At 41.8% G+C, this 20263-nt stretch overlaps 1 protein-coding gene across 2 annotated transcripts in view; it reads right to left on the reverse strand.

The window, feature by feature from the left end:
- Window positions 1–20263, reverse strand: part of TRIT1 (tRNA isopentenyltransferase 1) — a 36584-nt gene that overhangs the window by 3814 nt on the left and 12507 nt on the right. For both annotated transcript variants that reach the window (XM_089676686.1, XM_089676687.1), the window contains exons 3-9: window positions 16713–16806; window positions 13397–13569; window positions 11187–11329; window positions 10984–11095; window positions 8449–8561; window positions 8254–8331; window positions 1953–2062 (exon numbers count right to left, since the gene is read on the reverse strand). In XM_089676686.1, coding sequence (XP_089532812.1) covers window positions 1953–2062; window positions 8254–8331; window positions 8449–8561; window positions 10984–11095; window positions 11187–11329; window positions 13397–13569; window positions 16713–16806 — 823 coding nt within the window. The remainder of the gene's footprint in view (window positions 1–1952; window positions 2063–8253; window positions 8332–8448; window positions 8562–10983; window positions 11096–11186; window positions 11330–13396; window positions 13570–16712; window positions 16807–20263) is intronic.

The raw sequence follows: 20263 nt of genomic DNA on the forward strand, positions 1-20263 counted from the left end.
ACATCAAGAAATGTCAAGCCTTCACTGTTAGTCTAAACCAACCATTCATTTCCCAAACTGCAAAACACCTTTTTTTTCATTGGGAAATTACAAGTCTACCATACATAGGGGTTTATCTCACTTCATTTATCACCATCTTTATATGATACAAGAAGCAATTTATCTGCCTTCTTGAAACAACTTTGGCTTCTCACCAAACCATGGAAAAAATACCAACTCTTCTTGCTGGGAGGTATAGTGGCAGTCAAAAAGAACTTCTTACCCAAACTATTAGATCCTTTATGTATCCTCCCTGTTAAAATACCCCCTTATATACTGCCTATCATCCAGAAACTACTAATCTTCATCAAAAGAAACAAACTGAAGAATAGTACTTCAATGTAAACTTGGTGAAGAGGGTGGGGGACATGGTCCTACATATAACCAACTACTTTGCTGTGCAAATCTTCAAGCTTTTGGCCTACCACAACACAGCTAGTCTTCTCCTTTCGGTCTCAGTAGAGTTGTACGCCATTTCATCTAAATCTGGGACAGGACAAAGTACTCAAAGTAAAGTAATGTGCGTTTTTGCCCCACTCTTCATCCTCATTTGTAATCCTATGTTCCTTCCAGGATATTTAGAACCGTGCTGATTCCCATGGTGGGTTTCCAATTACCTACTATGAATCCTCATTTCTGTAGGCTTTCACAAAGCGTGAACATATTTACCTACATGAACACTCATCTAGAGGAATCATATCCTTAATGTATAATTCACTCTTGGAAGGACAAGTGGCCAAGCCCCATCCATAGGAAAAATGAAGGGAAAAATACCTGGCATGAAACCAAATTTAGCAAACAACAGCCTACTGTTCCACCAATGCATCGGGGGGGGGGGTTAAGTAATCACACTACAAACTACTTATATGGTGGTACATGGTTCCACGTCGACTAGCAAGGTTCTTCACTCACTCACTTCCTCTGACAAAATGTTTCAGGATGTCAATCCCCAGGAACTCCCCTAAATATCTGGTGGAACTGCCCCAAAAATCAGGAGGAGATGCTGGACTTGTGTACCAACTGGCTTACACCATTTTGGGTAAGGATATCCACAAGACACCCAGAGGTCTGCTGAGCTTGAAAACAGCAAAATGTACAAATTCACCATTTTGCCTCCTAACCTTCTTTACAGCTAATCCAGTAGTGGCTAAAGAATAGTGGTCCTTTAATCCAACAATCATACAAGTTAAACAAGGACATAGTCCTTACTGAACAAGAAGATGGCTGCAAACCGCAAGAACACTATGCAAAAGTTTGAACAAGCCTGGGCCTCATGGGTTGAGCATGTACTCCCTGGAAATTTTGATTGGGCTTTAGCCAGTTCTCACATTCGCATGGTTTGGTGGGGATCCATCTCTGTCTCCCCCACCCCATTCACTTTTCTGCCCTTCCCTCCTAATGGCCCACCCTACGTTTCATATTTTTTTCTTCTTAGCATTCCTTCCTTCTCTGGGTGTTGCTCATGAGCTCCTGGGTGTCTTTACACCTGATAGATACATAGACCTACTTGAAAGTAATTTGAAAGGGTAAGCAACCAAGCCACACAACACAGTGAGGACTGGACTGCTCACTTCCTTATATCCCACTACCTTGGCTCCAGAAAAAATAATGTATGCCTACAAGTATGACCATGCCCAAGGCATGCAGACAGAAGCATATAGGCCTCGATGCCCATCAACCTATCAGGGTGGGAGGGTCTGAGGCCTGGTGTCCCAGCATCGTGGATACATATTTCAATTCACTTATTTATAAGTATTATGTTTTTTTTAAGTATATGTAAATAATAAACGTTCCCGTGATTCTGTAACTTTAAACATTTTAAAATAAAATTACCACAAAAAATTAAACTACTACTAGTTTGTTGGTAAAGGTCAACTGATAAATTACAGAAGTGAGTCAGCTAGAAAACCAACCTGTAAAAAATTGCCCACAATCTGTATTGCAGGCGATAGAACATTTTCATCCCAAGAAGATATGTCAGTCACATCCAATCCATACACACTGGGCACATTAGGTCCAGGTCCTAGAAAATATACAAAAGTATTATTGTGTTTACTATTAAATACATATTTAAAAATACAGATAACACACAATTGTATTTAAAATATATTCTACAATATAGTACACATGCAGATTAAGATGCCATTGAAATAAAACTGAATGTCTTTATGTATTCTCACTGAATACATAAAAAAAAAAAAAAAAATCCAAAAGACTGTGTGCTTTATTGCAAAGTGCAGCAACTGAGCATGACCTGCCTTCCACCTGCTCTTCCTTAAACGAGAAGTGCAGAGCAGGCTGAGCACCTGTCTCTTGCCTGGCTTTGTGGTAGAATATTTGAGGACAGCTGCTGACACTGGCAGCAATCCAAGAATGGAAGAGGTGGAGAGAAGAGGAGGAGCAAGTCTGGAACACAAAAAGAATGTGCTCAGAAAACAAAAAAGGATGCCAGAGTTAGAAGCTAATTCCACCATTCCTAATTTATAAAATGTAGGTTTCAAATCACCGTGTTCTACAGAAATTCGCTAAAGTAGAACACCAGTCCAATTAAAAAGGGAGTAAGCAATTCCTTTCTGTAGAGTATATGCATTATAATGCATAATTGTGTACTTTTTTGATGAGTGAAGTAATTCGCACAACTGAGTATGTTTTGTAGATACTGCCTGGTATTCAGATTTTATAGCCTTTATAAATACTACAAGTATCAGCCTGTCCTGCTGAGCTGCATACACTTCCCTGAGCTGGCTTTTCTCTAATTTCAGTTCCACTTTAAAAAGTCCAAATACATCTGCTTAACATTTTTAGTAAAGTGAACCTATTGCTTTATTCAACAGCACTCGGAGCCTATGCTGAAATGACACTGTATGTAACTACAAGTGTTATAGAAAAACACAGAATTTTATAGCCAAAGTAACAGCAGAAAGTCAAAATTGCAGAGCTATATACTTGTTCCAGGGCAGTGACAAAATAATGATCCTTTGGGTCAGCTAGCAATTTCAAAGAGTTAAGCAATGGAAGCCAATAATATTCAAAAGGAAATGTGTATTATGGGGAAGTATGAAGGCTCTCACCACTGACCTCTCTTCAAATGTTAGTTGCCAAACAAATGGAATTGCTCACAGTCATCTATCTGGAACCAGTAAGCAGATCACTTGTTATAAGTTCATTATGAACCAGTTTGCTGCCTGCTTGTTCCAGGTCCGTAACTTACAATGTTTGGAAGACAGACAGCCAGGGGATTAGCAGATTCAGAAAGTCAGCAATGGCAGTACAAGTCTCTGGTAACCCCCTCACCATGATTACATAAATGCCCAGAACAAATTTAGCTGTGCCAGCTAACTTGACAAATGTCAATTTGTCAAAATTTCTTTTTTTTTTAAAGATATACATATACAGCTAAATTGCCCACAGTCAAAAAACATACAATTCTCTGGCCAGGAGTCACAGGTGCAGTGTACAGCCTGCTTCAAGGAGTGAAATATGTAGTGACTGTAGGCCGATATGCACACATCTGAGCTATACTTATGTGCTGCTCCTGTATGCAAGTACCGCTAGGATGAGCATATATCGGCAGACAGCTGCTGCATATTTCAGGAAGTCATTTTTGATAGGCTGCTGGCAGTGGGCCGAGCTGCAACGGTGACTCTCAGCCAGGGAATTACGCTGGTTTCCCAGACAATATATTGTAAACTTTAAAATCAAAATTAGGGGGGCCACGTGAGATTTGTTTGCTAACAAACTTCATATTACCACCATGTTATAAGCATCATGGTTATCACACAATAGGGAAATTTTTTTACTCCCGATAAAATCCTTTTCTTTAAATCCACTGTGGGACACAGGGAGTTGTTCACGTTCAGGTTATACTGCCAGCTGCAGTGGCAAAAAAAAACAAAAAACCAAAAAAACACCAAAACAGCCAGCCCAGAGTAGCCCCTCTAGCTACTAGCATGCCTTCATTTTGTAGCAAAGCAGTATCAAAGGCATGATCTTAAAACAAAAAAATCCTATTTTATTCATCCAGTGAGGCTCACAGAAACATTTCACATGCCCAACAAACAGCTGCACTGCAAAAGCTCCTTTACTGCCTAAAGGAACTTACACCCAAAACAGGCATCAACTGGGGTTGCAACATCTACCTAGTGGAAGTCCGAGAACATGTGAACAGAAGACTTGGCAGCCTGGCAAGTCTGAGAAACAGTTGCTTAATACCAAGAAGCCCTCAGATTTAGTACAATGTGCCTTGATAGGGAGGGGTGGCACCCAATCCTTGAAAAACCACAAGCGTACACAGGGGTCTGTCTAAGTCACTTAGAGATGGTGGGACGAGAAGCCAGAGCATCCTTCTGGGGACCATCAAGGATGACAAGAAAAAAAAAACAGTCTTTCCGAAAGAAACCATGACTGAGAGATAGAAATTTCTCTCGATTGTCTGTAAGTGGTTCTTTTTGTTGACCCAGAGTCTGATAAAGAGATGGAAGAACAATGCCCTTGATGAGTTGAAAAAGGTAGAAACCACTTTAGGCAAGAAGGAAGTCCTGGATCTAAACATCACCTTATCCGTAAATGGCTCTCTAGTTCAGATACTTGCCTCATAGAGGTGGGGGTACAAAGGAAAAGTGGAATGTCTCTAATGGGATCAAACGGCAGTTTCCATAGCACAAGGAGAAGCAAATTTAGATCCCAAGGAGTCACAGGGGAATGAAGAGGGGAAACCACATGCCTTAATCAAAAAGGCAAAGGCCAATGATCTCTGAAACAATAGAAAGGAGAGAAATCGTTCCACAGTGAAAACGAGACATTTTAAAAGCATCCAGTGACTTATACACTTGAGGTAGCCCTAACGCTTGGCCCAAACAGCTCACTCACAAAGTGATTCTACACATACCGGAGAAAAGCTAAGGCAATGCCAGCATCTCCTGACCTGGAAAGCATGGTGTTAAACTTTCTACCAGAACAGAGTCTGAAAAGAACCCCGCTAGAACAAACAGGGTTTTTTTTTGTTTTATTTTATTTTTTTTTAAAAACAGCAGAACTGAAGAAAAGGCATCCATCCTCCTAGATACAAATGGAGAAACAGAAAAAGGGCGCACCAACCTAGTGCATTATCGTTTAAAATAATTTATTAAAGAAATAAAAATAAGTATCATACTCACAATGGACATAATAACACAGGCATGTCAAACTGAACAAGACGTATGATCCAAACAACATCTGAGTCCATACAATGGAACCCTGGATGACCAACTGGCTAACGCGTTTCGAGGACACAACCTCTTCCTCAGAGGCTGGCTCTGAGTTATTATGTCCATTGTGAGTATGATACCTATTTTTGTTTCTTTAATAAATTATTTTAAACGATAATGCACTAGGTCGGTGCGCCCTTTTTCTGTTTCTCCATTTGTATCCAGTGTATTCGGACCACCCCGGTCTGTTGAGGGCAGCAAACAGTGCATATTCCAGAAAATTCCAGAACATTCCTACTGGGTCTACTGAGTCCTTTCCTAGCGCAGGAGTAAAGTGTTTGTTGTGTTGGATTATCGATCCTCCTAGGACACTAGCGAAAACCGGAGGCATGCTGGTACTGGAAGGGGTTACCCTGAGCTGACTCTCAGTGATTGAGAAGGAAAGCACACAATTTGGTTCCCTTCTATTAATGGAGTCTGTAGCTGACAGAGCTGGGAAATGGGGAATGTAGAATAACATATCCTCAGTATGGCTACTCATATTTGGGAACATTAGTTTGAGAGTGCCTGCTGGTTAACAATATTAACTGCTTGGCCAGAATATTCTCAATTTCTCTGTGAATCCATTTCTATTCCACTCCGATGTCCACCATTTAACCCGACATATTAATTTAACTCCCCTTTATGTCCAGTCCATCTTTTTTTCCCACATCTACCCGTTTTGTCCATGTTGTTCATATTGACCAATCAGTGACCTGATATGTCCTTCCTCTGTCCAACCAAGCAAGTAGTTTGTGCCATCTGCTATCACAGCACTATCAATTCAAGGACAGCCTCTTTAACCACTAGCCTACCAGGCACTTATACCCCCTTCCTGCCCAGGCCAATTTCCAGCTTTTAGCGCTGTCACACTTTGAATGACAATTGCGCGGTCGTGCAACACTGTACCCATATGAAATTTTTATCTTTTTTTTTGACAGATACAGCTTTATTTTAGTGGTATTTAATCACCTCTGGGTTTTTTATTTTTTCTTAAAAAAAACAAAAACCACTGAAAATTTAAAAAAAAAAAAGTTTTAGTTTTTGTTATAAAATTTTGTAAATAAGAGATTTTTCTCCTTCACTGATGTGCGCTAATGAGGCTGCAGTGATGGGCACTGATAGGCTGCACTGATGGACACTGATGAGGAGGCACTGATGGGCATTGACAGGCATCACTGATGGGCACTGATAGGCAGCACTGACTGGCAGCACTGACTGGCAGCACTGACTGGCAGCACTGATAGGTGGCACTGAAAGGCAGCTCAGATGGGCACTGATATGTGGCATTGATGTGCACTGGTAGGCACTGAAATGTGTCACTGGCAGGTGGCATGGATGAGCACTGACAGCTGGCACTGATGGACACTGACAGGTGGCACTGCTGGGGCTACACAGATCATCAAGGCACACCAATCATCGGTGCCCTGATGATCAGTGTACATGTCCTTTCCGAGTAATGCCGATCACTGGCTCTCCTCTCCTCTCGAGCTGTCAGCGTGACAGCTCGTGAGAAGAGAAATGCCGATAACCGGCATTTCCCTGTTTACATGTGATCAGTTGTGATTGGGCACAGCTGATCACATGACCGAGCCGATATCTTCAGCTCTTTCCGTTGATCGGTGATCTGCTGTGTCCGAGGGACACAGCGCACCGCCGATCGCCGCGCTGCGTGCTCCCAGAGCCGCACAAGCGCGTTTAGACTGGGAGGACGTCATATGATGTCCTCCCAGAATGAGAGAACCACCTTGCGCCAGTCATTGTACTATATGGCGGGCGGGAGGCGATTAAAGCAGCATTAAGACCCCCTAAAAAAGGAATATAGTGCAGCTTACTAATCATTAGATACAGTGACTGCATTAGCTTTTTTTGTTCTTTGTTCCCTCGGTTTTCACTTGGTGATCTGGCCAGTAACACACTTACTATATTAGAGTACCCCCTAACTGGACGAATGAGTATATGGTGCACAGCAAGCAGCAGAATTGGCAGTCTGTGGGGGAGGGTAGTGTTAAATGCCAAACTCCAGCTCACATGCTATAAGCCCGGAGTGTCCACATTTTTTACCTTCCTGGGCCACATTGGAAAAAGAGAAATGGTCTTTGGTTGCAAATAAAATACACTAACAATAAGGATAGCTGATAAGCAGTTCCTCCTGCGACTCTCAATGGGTTGTTGTGGCCGCTGGGCCCACTCACTATAGTGTCAGGTCAACACCGGCTGCGCCTATTTGCACCTCTTTACACAGCCAGAGAGTTAACCTGCGATAAGCACTGATGGATGCAGACAAAGTGCGTCCAGCAGTGATTATCGCTGGCTGTGTACAGAGCTGCAGTTAGGTGTGGCTGCCAGCAAACTGTCATTATAGGGAACAGGGCTGGCAGCTGCACCTACCCGTTGAGAGCCATTTTTGCATGGAATCCCCGGCGTTGTTACAGATGGGCTTGTCTATGTTGGCCGCTGTGCTTACACAGCATCCCTGTTGTCCCTCCACATGGGCCCCAGGTCACGTGCAGTCCGTGTGCTGGACACCCCTGTTATAAGCAGTTACAGCAAACAGTTTTTTCCCTAATGGTATAAAGGTTTTACATAAATAAAAGCTAACCATTGTAAGCACCTCCTCAGTATTAAATGGTTTGTCTCATCCCTGTAAACTGATACATCTGTAGGAGAGCTTGTTCTTTTGAAAAAACAGAATTACTGGCTGGATCAGCAGGTGAAAAAAGGAAAGAAAGCCTAAAAACAATAAAACTAGTGCAGACATCACATTTAAGAATTGGTAGGCTGCAATATAATATAGGTTTGCTTTCAGGATTAATACTGCTTTAAAGTTTGAAGAGGAGTGTTGTGGAAAGCTGCTCCGATGTCACATAGCTAAGCAGGAGTTCTTTGACCTTCATCTGTGACTGGCTTTGGATATTTCAGTCTACCTGTGGCAGTACATACCGCAGTTTAAAATAGCTGATCAAGAGAACTGAATGAACAAACATACTTTTCAAAAATCTGTTCTTCACCCATTTGATCTGTTTCTTGGCATATTTTTGAGTTCTCTGCTTCAGTGATTCTATTCCTGGAAAATAAATGTAATGTTGGTTACTCTCATATCTATAAAGTTTATTACACTTTGTGCCCTTTGGAAGATGACAATGAAACACATAAGGGTTGTGAAAACAAGTGCATTGCTCACCTCTCTGTAGAAGAACCTCTTTCTGTTTTGGGTTACTGTTATCCATAGTCACCAGATATTCATGGAATTCCTTGAACCCAATTGACTGGAAAATACCATGTTGGTAATCTTGACTTTGGAAAAAGAAGATGGGTATAAAAGAAAAGGCAGTGTAATAGGTATAGTAAAATCATATCAACTATCGGGATCTGTGCCGATGCTAAGCATTTCCACGAGTATTAGTACTCAAGCGGATGCCCAGATACCTGAAACTGATACCTTCAAGTTCGGTTCTTTCAGCTGTCAGCGGAGTTCCCCTGACAGCTGAAAAATTTAAGAAAAAAAGCCGGAAGTTATTGGTTGGAACAGGGCGGCTGCGTCCTTAACAACCAATGACTTATTCAGCTGTCAGCGAGGTTTTCCTGCTGACAGCTGAAATGTAAATAAGTCCTGGAAATTGAAGCTCTCAAAAAAAAAAAAAAAAGCGGCTTGACAAATGTTTATCAACAAAAATGCTCAGCCGCTAAAACAGAAAGATAAAAATAAACCTTTAATTTTGTATCTTTTTTTATTCATCTACAGATCAAAAATGGATGAACTTCTTTCGGCACATGAAGTTAAAAACAAACTGTCAAGTTTTGTTTTTTTTTTCTTTAAAATTAAATGTTCCTCTGTTTAACCATTTACTCTAATCAGCCCTAATTAACTCCTTATTCCTTTTTGGGTCCCCTGCCAGCCAATGGGCTCCCACTGCTGTCTCAGGCAATGAGGAGGTAGAGTCCTCATATATCTGAAGCTTTTGTGCACATTGCTGGATAGGAGGGGGCGCAGGTAAGGATTGGAGGGGAGGGCCCCACTGTACACACAGAATGTGTGAAGGTAAAAAACCTTGAGCCTTTAGAACCACTAATTGTTATTTTCCTGCTGGTTTTTTTTTTCCATTTCTATTTTATAAACGATTAAAACTTTCTTTTTTTGTTTGCTTCGTTTGTTAATATTTATTATTACACCTTTAAACATATAGCGGGTAAAATAAGTATTGAACACGTCACCATTTTTCTCAGTAAACATATATTTCTAAAAGGTGCTATTGACATGAAATTTTCACCTCTGTAACAACCCATGCAATCCATACATACAAAAGAAACCAAAACAAATCAGTTCAGAAATTAAGTTACATGTAATAAAATGGAATGAAACAGGGAAAAGTATTGGATATGTTAACTGAAATTTAACCATTTAAGAGCCGCCCTTTAGCAGACATACTGCTACAGGGTGGCCCCGCTGTGCAAAATCACATATAAATATGTTTTTGCATTACCGGGTAGGGGGCGTGTGCTGACCTACCCGCACTGTCAATAGCTCCTGGAGATGTCAATCACCGGGTCTCTGCTTTGCAGAGAGATAGAAAGCAGCACATCCCCTAGTAAAACTGCACACAGTGAGCACAAAACAGCGCATCATTAACCCTTTGATCACCCCATATGTTAACCTGCCCAGATGTTAACGAACATCACTCAAAAAAAGAAAGTGCGTTTTCATTTAGTTTCGTTACTTTTAATTGTCTAAGCAATTGTTATATAATTGTTGCAAGAAAATATTAACAAAAAGGAAAGCCTTGTTTGTCCTTAAGGAAAAAAAAAACCCAATATATGCATTACGTTGTTACCTTAAAAGAGAATTATAGGATTTAAAAAAAGGATGAGACCTTTGAGAAGAGAGCGGTGACGGTCAGTCACCGTTCTCTGCTCTGCCACCCCTGCGCTCACTGGAGCGCTGGGCTGTGGAGGGGGAGGGAATAGTTGGCTCAGCTTCTCAGCACCTCACCCAGCCTGGTCCACCTGAGTGACGTCAGCAGCCAGCGGGCATCAGCCCATTGTCTGCTGAAAACGAGTCACAGGAGTGCAGAACGAACTGCAATCCTGTGACCCACATGAATAGCACAGCCAAAAATGCCTTAGCTGTACTGCTCCTTTCAGAAATGACAAAGTTATCACCAAATAAACAGGTCCATAGCAGAAATGTAAAAAAATTGCTCTGGTCCATAAGGGGTGAACAGGTGTGAGAGCCGAAGTGGTTAAAGAGTACCCCCCCCCCCCCCCCCAAGTCCTTAACAACCGATCACTCCTTTAGCTTTCAGCGGGGTACCCCTGCTGACAGCTGGAATGTAAAGAAAACAGTTGCAGGCAGGTATTGGTAAGTGGCATTAGTGAGTTAAAAAAAAAAAAAAAAAAAAAAACACACACCACGTGTCGGTACTCTTACTTGCTAAAATAAAGACAAACAAAAAGAAAAGGCATTGGTGCATCCCCAATAACAACCAAAAAAAAAAAAAAATATTCATGAATGTGCCTTCATTCCATTTTGAAATTGTGATTGGCCACTGCTCTATTAGCTGTGTTACTAAAGGTCAAAGGATGTTCTCAAACAAATGTCCACTCTACTCCTGTGCCTATATGATCTTAATATATCTATATTTGTAATTTAAAAAAAAAAAAAAAAAAAAAAAACACAAAATCAAGCACTCATGATTTTAAAGTGTTGTGCCACACCTACCCAGATTGTGCAACAAGCTTTGCATTGTAGCGCTCGTGAAAGTCTTGTAGTTCCTTTATCAGTCCCATCTGCAACATCTCATCAACCCTGGCACTCAGCCTGGTATTAAGTACTGTAACAAAAAATGTGATGAGAAACTGTTTACATTAGTTCCTGAAAAGAATAAAAAAATTTCAGTCTTAGGAAGTGTAGGACAGACTTACCTTCCTGATCTGAATGTAGCCAAAAGATGCAAGGGTTTGGATACCTTAAGGCCCCTCCTAGGGGACCACCTCCATCATCTTCCTGCTGTCGTCTAAGGTGTTCGGTATGGGGAAAGCCAGACTCCTCAAACACCTGCAGGCTCCTGCATGGCAGACACACTGTCACTGGGTCATCATCAGGCACTTTACCCCCTACTAACAGAGCTCAGCATCAATTGAGATGAGCTGCAGAAATTTCTCAGCAGCCCTAGAAAAGGGAGAAGTACAAGTACACACTGCAAAGATGTCTTAAATAGGTTACAAACAAGTCAGCTCTTGCTAGAAAGTATGCTACCAGACTTGCTTTTCCACTATTTCTCTACAATGGGCACAATAGTGAAGATTACACAAAGGAGGCAGCACATTTGTATACTCCTAGATTTGGAGATGCAATAGAAGCCTTTAGAAAAGCCTTTGTATACACAATGTGATCTGACTTCAATGAATATATCCTATGTTCAGGATATGCTTAACCCACATAGGACTTTCATGGGTCTTTTCCAAACAGATATTTATCAAATTTGGTACAGATTCTTTATTATAGAGATTTGTTCATAGAGATTATATTTGGATTTGAAACAAGCATTTGTAAAAAGGTAAGGTTTACTGAAGTCACAAAAAACTGTGTGGCTATTAGGAAAATGTCTGATTTCTACAGTCTTACCCCCACTTCATTTTACCGCAGTTGCAATGTGGCTTTAACAGACACTAAATCTGATCCCACTAGCTAGGGTACTATAATGGAACTGGTCAGATTCTCTCTGCTGCACTACAAGTCTTTGTGAGGACACTTGTGATGAGGGGGGTGGTGGGTACTCATCAATGCCAGCACATACAGCTGGAGTATAAGAACATAAAGCATTTTTGCTAAATAAAAAATGTACTTTAAAGGCATTTGCAAACAAAAATCAGTTGAAAATCATAACCTATAGAAACTCACGATTATAAAAAGAAAAAAAAAATCTACTGAGGTTTAAGAGACACTATCGAATGCTTGTGTGTTTTCTTACTTACATAAATTAGACTTAATCCACAAGGAATAATGTGCAAACTGGCAAAGTTCATTTTAAAAAAATATCTGAATCCATCTTTAAAAGATCTAATTCTAAAAACTAAAATTGTGTTGTCATGGGTTACTCTGCTTTGAATTTCACCAATGCAAACTGCACCAGTTCACAAAATATATTCAGTTAAAGTGTTACTAAACCCACAACAGAAAAATCAGTCTGTATATGCAGTAAAGCATGCTTGTTATACTCACTGTGGAAACTAAGGGGTTAATCCTCTGCATTGTGTAAAAAGGATGTTTGATCCTGACTTCTCTGATCCTCCCCTTCTTCCAGTGCCCCCCTCTTATCTCCTGATAAGACTGATCATGTGGAGTCACTCTGCACATGCTCAGTTTAGTGCGTATTGCAATAGAGGGGGGGGGGGTGCATGTGATCATCAGCACAGGGCCAATCAGCACTGTCCAAACAGAGGTCAGGTGTTCTGCATTCTCTTAGAGAAAAATGAAAACTCCTCCAAGCTTTAACCAGTGCTCTGCTGGACACTGATAGAAGTCACAAGACTGCTCTAACTGCAGATGAGAAAAGGTATTTAGCAGTTTATATTTACTAAAATAATTGCTCTTCCATGTTGTGTACTGTGGGAGACCAGATATAGTAAATGCAGGGTCCTGGGTTTAGTAACACTTTAAATGATTTTTACTTCAACAGCCAACACAGTATATTAGATCGTGTGATGGCAACTTAGGTTTGTAGAAAGCATCTCCTTCCAACCTAACTGGTCATGTCACTGCCAGGGCAGCAGAAAGGAACCTCCAAATCTTCTCTTCTAGCATGAGCATGCTGTAGTTTCCCAGTGATTTCCTGGCATTGAAAAATTTGTACTTTGCTAGGTCACTTTAAAAAGGGAGGTGAACTGCATAACACGAATGGTATACTTCATAAAACGGCACTGTTCACCTAACCATTACTAATTAAGGCTCCATAAATCTATCAGGTAATTTATGTTTTGAGGGTTTCCCATTATGAAAGCACAGGAAACATTTACAGCCCCCATCACTACCCTATAAAGAACAAACTGCTGTACATGTGTATGGTTTCATTTTACATTAAGCTAACACTACGCAGATCAAGGCCTGAAGTATTTTTGTTCCATATGCCCACCTTGCAAGTTTCCTTTTATCATTTGGATGCAGTTTTGCTGCCATCTCTGGGTCCACCTCCTTTAGTTGTGCGTGGAGCTCATAGCCATCTAGTTTCATCAGTTCTAACTTCCTGTCAGTTACAATCTGAAATGCATCACCTTCATCACTTTTTTTTACTGCAGATGGGGATCCCTGTAAATAGAACATATGCAACATCACATGACCAAAAGCATAAACAGAAAAATATTCCTGAAAATCAGAAAAATGTTTGCACAGCGGAGGATAAATCTGGTGTTGTGAAAAATATGTTATTCTTATTAGAACCACCTATCTCCCAAGGAGGAGCACTATTCAAATAGCATATAAATGCATCATTTTAAACATTTAGGACACACACACAGTTTTTCTAACTTTCCTAGAAGCCACTCCTCCTGGCAGCAGCACTTTGGCACCTGATGCTTGTAAAAGTGTGTAATGCGTTTACCCGAGTTAAGCGTTAATTCAGGTCATTGGCCAGAATAAATAATTTCAACGATCTAGCGCTAAACGTGCCTAGCGTTGACATGCTTTTAGAAACATCAAGCATTTTTTTCTGCCAAAACTCTGCTGCTCCTGGACTCACTTGCAGCTGGTTTTTTTCTGCCTCTAAAAGTTTGTATGCATGGACACAAAGGCTAACATGCAGGGGAGTTTGGAGGTAGGGAAAAAAAATGCTAGGCACCCCTAGAAATAAAAAAACATGTGCACGGGGCCTTAACACTAACCCCAAGCAAAAACCCATCTGTCAGTCTGCAAAATAAGCTCAACAACCAGCTACCGGAACACTCCATAGAAATTCTATGCTCGAATAACCTGAGCATTGAAGAATGCACAGTGGCTAAATGGTTTGCACTTCCGCCTGGCAAGTACTAGGGTCGTTGGTTCGAATCCCAACCACGGCACTACCTGCCTGTTCTCCCTGTGTCTGCGTGGGTTTCCTCCGGGTACTCCGGTTTCCTCCCACACTCCAAAGACATGCTGGTAGGTTAATTGGATCCTGTCTAAATTGGCCCTAGTATGTGTATGTATGAATGTAAGTTAGGGACCTTAGATTGTACACCCCTTGAGGGTTAGGGACTAATGTGAAAAGTACAATATATATGTAAAGCACTGCATAAATTGATGGCGCTATATAAGTACCTGAAATAATTGAAAATGCTCCATGATCATACCATGGGATAAGTGATATGTGCATGACAGTGATATCAAAATACTACATAACGATATGCCAAAAGCCCCAAGTCTATGTGAGACACCCTGTATAATAGCAGGATGGTGACTTTTAGGTAGCTAAATCCGACAGCGTCCAATGTAGTTTGACTGGTGGAACAGCAGACTCTACGCCAGGGGCAGACTGGCCATTCGAGCATGAGGGCCCGGGGTCAGTAGGGGGCCCCATAAAATGCCCCTGGTACCTTTTATAGGCTTTTTTGGGTGTGTTTTGAGTGTGGGCAAGGACACAGGGGCCCCAAGATTCACAATTGCCTGGGGGCCCCGTGAGTTGTCAGTCCGCCCCTGCTCCACGCATACTGTAGTGCCACTAGCTTTTTCAGGAATGGTGACGTATCGATCCGCCCCTTGGCGGATGCGTGCGCAAAGTAACCCACTCTGTTGGCATATTAGAACAGCTGGAGGAAATGATGTAGTAGTTACATTGCCCAGCACGACAGCATTCTATCTAGTGGAACGCAACAGGATAAAGAGATGGGGCAAACACCTATTAGAAGGCACTGCAATCCTCTCACAGGAGGATGTTATTATACATTACATTGTTACATGTCTTGTCTGTCATGAGTAATAGTAGTTGCTTTCCAATTTATGCATGTGCATCATAAGTTACAACATTTCTATGGCAACAAAAGTATTACATTTAAACAAATAGGATGCTGGCACATTAAAAAAAAAAAAACACACACACAACAACACAGATACCATAAAAGATTTCTATAGGCAATGCTTATTGAGGTCAATACTTTGTGGCCATAACAATAATAGTTATTTTGTTATTATTTGTACCACAAACATCCATTTTAACACAATAGACATTATTATGTGTGCCTACATTATTTATTTGAATTGATACTTTTGTGACAAGACTTGTACAGCAACACGATGAAAGCACATACATACAAATACATTTTGTTACATATTTTGTCTGTCGTTGGTAATAGCCAATTGCCAATATAATTTGTAACAATGTCTTTCAAGTTACTCCCTGTGTGAGAGGGCTATGCCTTCAACTGGGTATTTGCTCTGCCCCTCAATTCTGCTAAATTGAACAGAGGCATGCTGGACACTACGTACCAAATACATCACTTCCGCCAGCTGGGTGACATCACTCACATATGTGCTAAAGAACTTTAAAACCCCATTACAGATTACTGCGCCACCACTTGATGAACAGGTTGGTGTTGTGGTATGTGAGGAATCTGCTGCTCCACCAGTCAAACTGCAATACACATCCCTCTATTATACAGGTTATCACATACATATTTGGGACTTTCAGCATATCATATTATGTAGTATTTTCATATCACTGTCATGCATATAGCACTTTTCCCTATAGTATTTCCTAATGTTAAGATCATAGAAAAATGGTCAATGAATAGTGACCAAGTCATTGCAGCATTACCCAGTTATTGAGCTTATTTGCAGACTAAGTGCCGGTTCACAAATGCTGATTGGAAGTGGTTTGAACCACATTCAATCTGCATGACGTGAAATAACATTGCTCCCTATGGTGTCTATTCACATGTCCGGTGCACTGGCAGCGCGGATTCATTGCGTATTAAGCGCAGATTGAAAAAAAGCGCTGTCGGATTTCTGAGCAGTGCAGTCCGGTTCAGGTATGGATTACAGGCTATTGACTTTGGGAACCGTTTATAAACTGCACGTGTGAACAGGATAAAATCCTGATCGGAACCTGTCCCGAACCTGATGTAAACCTGACCTGAACAACTACTGTGTCAATTAGCTGTGAAAACTGAGCTTCAATCCGCACCGCACGTGTTTATCAGCTCTAATGGATGGGTTTTTGTTTGGGTTTGATTTGACTAAATGTTTTAAATATGCATTTGTGTGCGGTTTGAATAGTCATGTGCTCCATGGACATAACAAAAGCACATCATCGTGAAAACTCTGAAAAAATAAAAATTAGGAACTAGGCATGTTTCCCACAGCATCCAATCTAGTGTTAGCAATCACCCTTTGTTGAGCGGAGCTAGATTGTAATTGGTTGTACTCTGCCTTTTCCCCAGTTTCAATAAAGAAAGTGTCAAAAAACAGCAGATACTCACCACATCAACTAAGACTTTCCACAGGAGCGACTCTATGTAATAGTTTGTTCCTCCCACAACAATTGGGATTTTGTCTCTGGAAAATATATCTTCAATTTTTGCATTGAATTAAGGAGTTTAATTGCTAGTAATGAATGTAGAATTATTAAAAAATTTATGTGAACCCAAGATTTTGTGCCATAACTCTAGCTATGCAAGGTCTGTGCGTCCCCTCATTGCTCCAATTCTCTACTTGTATTTTTCTGGATTCAATGTCATTTGTCTTTAGCCATTGGTCTGTCACAGACGACAACTCCCATATATACAGTATGTAGGGGAGTGAAGTCTTCCCAGCTATTAGATGCCAAGACTTTACATTGATTACTGCACATCTGCAATTAAAGAAAACGGTAAGGCTCCACTCACATCTGGCAATTTGGAATCACAGGCGGAATTTCAGCGATTCCACATCGCACTGTAATCCCCCACATCTTTAATCTCTCCCTCTCTTCCGGCGCATTCCCCTCCCCTCTGAAGCACGTGCACATCACTCCCATACTTAAAGCCCTCCCTGGACCCCACTGACCCAAACAACCTTAGACCCATCTCCCTGCTGCTATTTACATCCAAACTCCTTGAGCGCCTAGTCTACAATCGCCTAAGCTCCCTCCCACCTCAACAACAACCACCTCCTGGACCCCCTACATTCTGGCCTCCGTCCCCTACACTCCACCGAAACTGCCTTACTTAAACTCACCAACGACCTGCTAACCGCCAAAGCTAATGGCCACTATTCAGTGCTCCTACTCCTTGACCTCTCCGCGGCTTTCAACACAGTCGACCACCCCCTCCTCCTCAAAAAAACTACATTCTCTTGGACTCAGAGACTCTGCTCTCTCCTGGCTCTTGTCCTACCTATCACAACGCTCCTTCAGCGTTACCTATAATGCTACCACCTCCCCCTCACTCCCCCTCTCTGTCGGGGTCCCTCAAGGCTCTGTCCTTGGGCCCCTTCTCTTCTCCATCTACACCTCCTCCCTTGGCAAACACTCCCACGGCTTCAACTACCACCTCTATGCCAACGACACGCAAATCTATCTCTCGACCCCTCACCTCATCCCCTCAGTCTCCGCCCGAATCACTAGCCTACTGAACGACATATCAGATTGGATGTCGCTCCACTTCCTTAAACTGAACCTCTCCAAAACCGATCTCCTAGTTTTCCCCCCGGCCTGCGCACCCCCCCCCCCCCACTGACTTCTCCATCACGTCCAACAATGCCATCATCAAGCCCACCCCGCAAGCCACAGTACTTGGTGTCATTCTTGACTCCAATCTATCCTTCCAGCCCTAAGTCCAATCGCTAACAAACTCATGCAGACTCCACCTCCGCAACATCGTCAAAATACGCCCATTCCTAACCCCAGAAACCACTAAGCAACGCATCCACTCCCTCATTATATCACGACTAGATTACTGCAACTCCCTCCTCACTGGCCTCCCTCACCACAGGCTATCCCCGCTTCAGACGATCCTTAATACGGCTGCCAGACTCATCCACCTTACCAATCGCTCCGTTTCCGCCACCCCCCTCTGCCAATCTCTCCATTGGCTTCCGATTGCCCAATGGATCAAATTCAAAATGCTAACACTGATATACAAAGCTGTCTATAATACTGCCCCAAACTACATCACCGACCTAATATCCAAATACCACCCAAAACGCACTCTCCGCTCCTCACAAGACCTCCTTTTCTCTAGTCCCCTGGTCTCCTCCTCCCATGCCCGCCTCCAGGACTTCACCAGGGCATCACCCATCCTCTGGAACTCCCTACCCCAATCCATCAGACTATCACCTACTCTCCTCTCCTTTAGGTGTACCCTGAAAACCCACCTCTTCAGGGAAGCCTACCCCGCCCCCTGCTAATTGCCAATCTCCTCCACTCTTCCTACCACTCCATCCCCCACAGCTTTTCCTCCCGTACCACTATCCCCTCCCTACTAGATTGTAAGCTCCAAGAGGCAGGGCCCTCTCGTGTATCGCATTGTATTGCACTGTCTCATGTATTATCTCCCATTGTAATGTACAGCTCTGAGTGAACTATTGGCGCAATATAAATACTGTATAAGAATAATAATCACGGCAAAATGCAACACACGATTGTGTGCCATTCATTTTTTATGGCACCTCAAAAACATGCAAAACAAAAATTCAACCACTATAATGGCACCTCCCTTTCATCATAAAAGTGAAAACTAAAAAAATCATTTAAACCGTGTAAACCTATTTTACCAAAATTAAATATGCAGCTGCCCCTTTAAGTGCAAATACACTAAAAAGTAAACTTATTAAAGATAAGGTACTTGCTTAATTCATTATATCTAAATTAGCAAACATCATTCAAATGTTATACAATCAACTTAAATTTTTTTTAAAAAAGTCCAATGATGTGCAATTTCCCCACAGCACGCTGCGACATGTGGATCCTTTGAGTGAATATTTGGTAGCAAAACAAACTCCCAGCTTTTTCACCACTTGTGATGGTAGAAAGAATGCACACTCACCAGAGGATTATGACCCATTTTTACAGGTAGGTCAAACAATGCTACTTCTCCCAAGGGTTCTTTCTCCAAGATGATCCCCAGATCCTCCTTCCTTAAGTTGGCTCACTCAGACATACCCAGTGATAAAGAGAGCGATATCCACTTGAAAGCATCTTAGTGTAGTATTTATTGAATATGAATGAATCAGATACAAAGTATAAACACTCACATATTACAGTGCCTAGAATACAGGCACCAGTGTATAAAGTATGTATGTGAATCATCTCACCGCACCGCCCCTATTGGCTGGCATGCACTCCAAGCCTCTTTCTCCTAGGCTGGACATGATGTCATATAAGAACCAGAAGTAGCGGTCCCTGTGCATCAACATACATTTCACCAGAGCGGCGTCTTTAGGAAGTCCAGAAGTACATTGAAAAGAGCACTTGACAGAAGCTTTGAATTCATGGAGCCATGACCTCACTCAGGTGCCCATGGCCCAGTCATGTCAGTGCTCCCTTCATTTCCCTTGCAGCAGTTGCTCTGACACAAGGGCGCAGAGCTGCAGGTTATAGGCAAGTACTAGTGGTGCACCGAAATGCAAATTCTGGTACCGGATCCAAAGATTTAGGATGCACTTTCACTTTTTTTGTGAATTGCAGGAATGCATATGATTTTGCATGCATTCCCACAAAGCACAAATATGAACCTAGGTAACATGTATTTTTTTTAAAATACAACTTGTGAAATACCAGAAGCTGACTTGATATCATCCGTTTGTAATCCACTACGCATCAGTACTTAGATGAGCAGCAGGAAGTTAAGCACTAGTACCCATTTACATGTTGAACATGTTGCTGGGAAGAGAGAATAGAGTAAGCAGAATAAGGACCTCATTGTTGTGCTTTTGATTTTTAACCACTTGCCCTCCAGAGGATTTACCCATCTTCCTGACCAGGCCATTTTATGCGTTACAGCGCTGAGTTATTTTAAATGAAAATTGCGCGGTCATGCAACACAGCACCCAA

The sequence above is a fragment of the Staurois parvus genome, unplaced genomic scaffold (assembly GCF_062004578.1).
Source record: "Staurois parvus isolate SC_StPar_1 unplaced genomic scaffold, SC_StPar_1.0 ptg000172l, whole genome shotgun sequence".
NCBI lineage: Eukaryota > Metazoa > Chordata > Amphibia > Anura > Ranidae > Staurois > Staurois parvus.